The sequence below is a fragment of the Neophocaena asiaeorientalis genome, unplaced genomic scaffold, assembly GCF_003031525.2.
Source record: "Neophocaena asiaeorientalis asiaeorientalis breed wild unplaced genomic scaffold, Neophocaena_asiaeorientalis_V1.1 scaffold461, whole genome shotgun sequence".
NCBI lineage: Eukaryota > Metazoa > Chordata > Mammalia > Artiodactyla > Phocoenidae > Neophocaena > Neophocaena asiaeorientalis.
Genome location: NW_020173230.1, coordinates 4,206,220 through 4,209,677, shown reverse-complemented (window position 1 = coordinate 4,209,677; position 3,458 = coordinate 4,206,220). Strand labels below are relative to the sequence as shown.

The 3,458-nt window shown below is 42.7% G+C and overlaps 1 protein-coding gene across 2 annotated transcripts in view; it reads right to left on the bottom strand.

Annotated features, from left to right (window-relative positions):
* The window catches only part of STYXL1 (serine/threonine/tyrosine interacting like 1), a 50,733-nt gene extending 48,652 nt beyond the window's left edge, over positions 1 to 2,081 (bottom strand). For both annotated transcript variants that reach the window (XM_024745494.1, XM_024745495.1), the window contains exon 1: positions 1,979 to 2,081. In XM_024745494.1, coding sequence (XP_024601262.1) covers positions 1,979 to 2,081 — 103 coding nt within the window. The remainder of the gene's footprint in view (positions 1 to 1,978) is intronic.
* Positions 2,082 to 3,458: the final 1,377 nt, after the last annotated feature.

The window sequence follows — 3,458 nt, the reverse complement described above, 5'->3', positions numbered from 1 at the left end:
AGAGCCCCCCGTCCCAAAAAAAAAAAAAAAAAAAAAACTACAATGAGATACCATCTCACACCCATTAGGATGGTTACTAAAAAAAAAAATAAAAACCCAGAAAAATAACAACGTTGACAAGGATTTCAAAAAACTCGAACACTTGTACACTACTGGTACAAATGTAAAATCGTACAGCTGCTACAGAAAACACAATGGTGGTTCCTCAAAAAATTAAAAATAGAATTACCACATGATCCAGCAATTACACTTCTGGGTATATACTGAAAATAATTGAAAGCAGGGTCTCAGAGAGATATTTTGTACATCCATGTTCATAGCAGCATTATTCACAACAGCTAACAGGTGGAAGCAGCCCAAGTGTCCATCGATGGATGAATGGATAAGCAAAATGTGGTATATACATACAATGGAATATTATTCAGCCTTAAAAATAAAGGGAATCCTGACATACACTACAACATGGATGAACCTGGAGGACATTATGTAAGTGAAATAAGCCAGTCACAAAGACAAATACTGTATGATTACACTTATATGAGGTACCTGGAGTAGTCAAAATCACAGACATAAAGTAGCATGGTGGTTACCAGGGTTGCAGGGAGGAGGGAATGGGGAGTTATTGTTTAACGGGTGTAGGGTTTCAGTTTTACAAGATGAAAAGAGCTATGGAGATGATGGTGATGATGTACCACCGAACTGGACATTTAAAAGTGGTTAAGATGGTAAGTTTTATGTGTATTTTAAACACGATGTTTTTAATTGTGGGGAAAAACATCATAATACAAGTTCATGCCAATCAGAGAAAAAAATTTAAAGGGTGACAAAACCAGGTATTGGTAGGTATGTTTCTTACACTGCTGATTGGAGTATAAAATTGATGCAATGTCTTCGGAGGGCAATTTGACAATAATGTAGTGAAGGTGAATGTGCAACTTGGTACTTCCATTTCTGGGAATATATCCTGAAACAATTCTTGCACATGAATAGGGAGAGAGATACAAACTGTTCACTGCAGCACTGTTCATAATAGCAACACCATGCAAGCAACACATCACAATCAATTAGGAATGGATATATATTGCAACTACCGGTTAAAAGAAACTAGATCTTCATATACAGAAATGGGGAAACAGATGAACCAGTTTGCAGGGCAGAAACTGAGACACAGATGTAGAGAACAAACGTATGGACACCAAGAGCGGAAAGCAGCAGTGTGGGCAGGAGGGTATGATGAATTGGGAGATTGGGATTGACATGTATACACTGATGTGTATAAAATGGATAACTAATAAGAAACTGCTGTATAAAAAAAATAAACTAAATTAAAAAAAAGTAAGTTGGGCTTCCCTGGTGGCACAGTGGTTGAGAGTCTGCCTGTCGATGCAGGGGACACGGGTTCGTGCCCCGGTCTGGGAAGATCCCACATGCCGCAACGGGAGAGGCCACAACAGTGAGAGGCCCGCGTACCGCAAAAAAAAAAAAAAAAGTAAGTTGCAGGATCACTGTACCTTATGGTACTGTTTATGTAAATGTTTGAACCATACATTACTTTGGGATGCCTGCCTATGTCGTAAACGTGTAAAAATACAGAAGCAGTCATCTTCGGGGAGGGAAAGGAAGAGGATCAGGATGGAGTACAAAAGAGGGGTATATTTGTGTAACTTTTTATTATGTTAAATCTGAATGGTGTGTACATAAGTGCTTATGTGTATTACTATGTGTTTGTTAGATGTTTAAAATATTTCACTAAAAACAATAGTAAGAGGACTCAAACATGAGTCTTCTGGGAACTTTTCTTCTAGATTTATTTAATCTGGCAATATTCCAAGTCACATGACAGTTAATAGTAGCATTTTGAGCTATGCCTAATTAGTTTAATAGTTTTCTAAAGTAATTTATTACTCTTCAAAGTTTGTTAATTCATGAAAAATAATCTTTGAAGGACACTGTTCACAACATTTTTTAAAGCACTTACCTAATAAACAGAGATAGTTGGGTTCAGTTAATCTGGATAGTTTTGTGACCTGATTCAAGATGTTGTAAAGCTCTGTTGGTTCACACAAAACCAAACCACTCATCCTACAGGGAAGAATCAATCATGTAAAAGCTTAGTACATCTTTCTATTTTAGATGAATGATCACAAAGTAAGATAATTCAACTCTTTCTTAACATGCCTTCAAACAAAGGTGAAAATAATCATGCATGTGATCAGGGAAAATTCCAAAATTGATAGTGAAATGCGTGTAGGGGAGATAATCGTTGCACACGACATATCTGAACCATATAAATACAAAGCAGGCTGTAAAACAGTCACCAATTCACTTTCCTTCAGTAAATAACTACTGAGCACTTACCACAAGCCAGGCACTGGAAATAAGTGTGGTAAACTAGACTTACCCTCATGAAGGTGACAGCCTAGCATGGAATGCAGACACTGGACAAAAAAATACATTGTAAGTAGGAAAAGCGTTATAAAAGAGTCAGCGTCCAGTGTCATGGGAGGTGCTAATGGGAGGGCCTCACCTAGCTGGGATCAGAGAAGGGCTGTCTGAGATGTGATTGCTAAGCTGAGACAGGAGGTTAGGCAAGACCTAGGCAGGTGGAGGAGAGGGATAGGATGGAGGAGGTAGGAACTGAGAACAGGAGGGAACTTAGTATCTGAGAGATTTCAAAAGGAGCCTGGTGTGGCAACAGTGGGAAGAGAGTAATGAGTGAAGACCTGGGGAGGCCGACGCAGGTGCCCTTGTGAGGGGCCTTTAGGGTTATGATGAAGCTCATGACGGTCTGTGGAAGGAGGAGAATGGCTCACTTGTACTGACAGAACTGCCCAGCCAGCCTGGGCTCTGGCTCCTGATTACAGGGCTGCTCTTGGGACACTGGCTCCTTGGCACAACTGTCTCTGGTGCCCCATGGACACTGAGGGGGAAGGCTGGGCCTGTGCAGCAGCTTCCTGCAGAGAGGCTACCTTTTAGCTGGGGTTGGGGCAGCCAGAAGACCTCTGAAGGCCAGTCAAGTCCAGGGGTAATCCTGCTCAAAACAGTTAGGGTCCACTTCAGAATTACCAGAACAATGCTCCCCAGAAAGGTTAACCCCTTGACTTGGGCCCTGGATCCTTCACACTTCCTCAAGGACTTCAGCTCTCAGCCTCCCCTCCAGCATCATCAGTTTCATCCTCCATACAGGTCATTCCTAGTGGCACGCAAACATCCTCTGTACCAGTCTCTGTTCTCCTTTACAGCCAAGACTTCTCAAAAGGGTGGTGTTGGGCTTCCCTGGTGGCGCAGTGGTTGAGAGTCCGCCTGCCGATGCAGGGGACACGGGTTCGTGCCCCGGTCTGGGAAGATCCCACATGCCGCAGAGCGGCTGGGCCCGTGAGCCATGGCCGCTCAGCCTGCGTGTCCGGAGCCTGTGCTCCGCAACGGGAGAGGCCGCAGCAGTGAGAGGCCCGCGTACC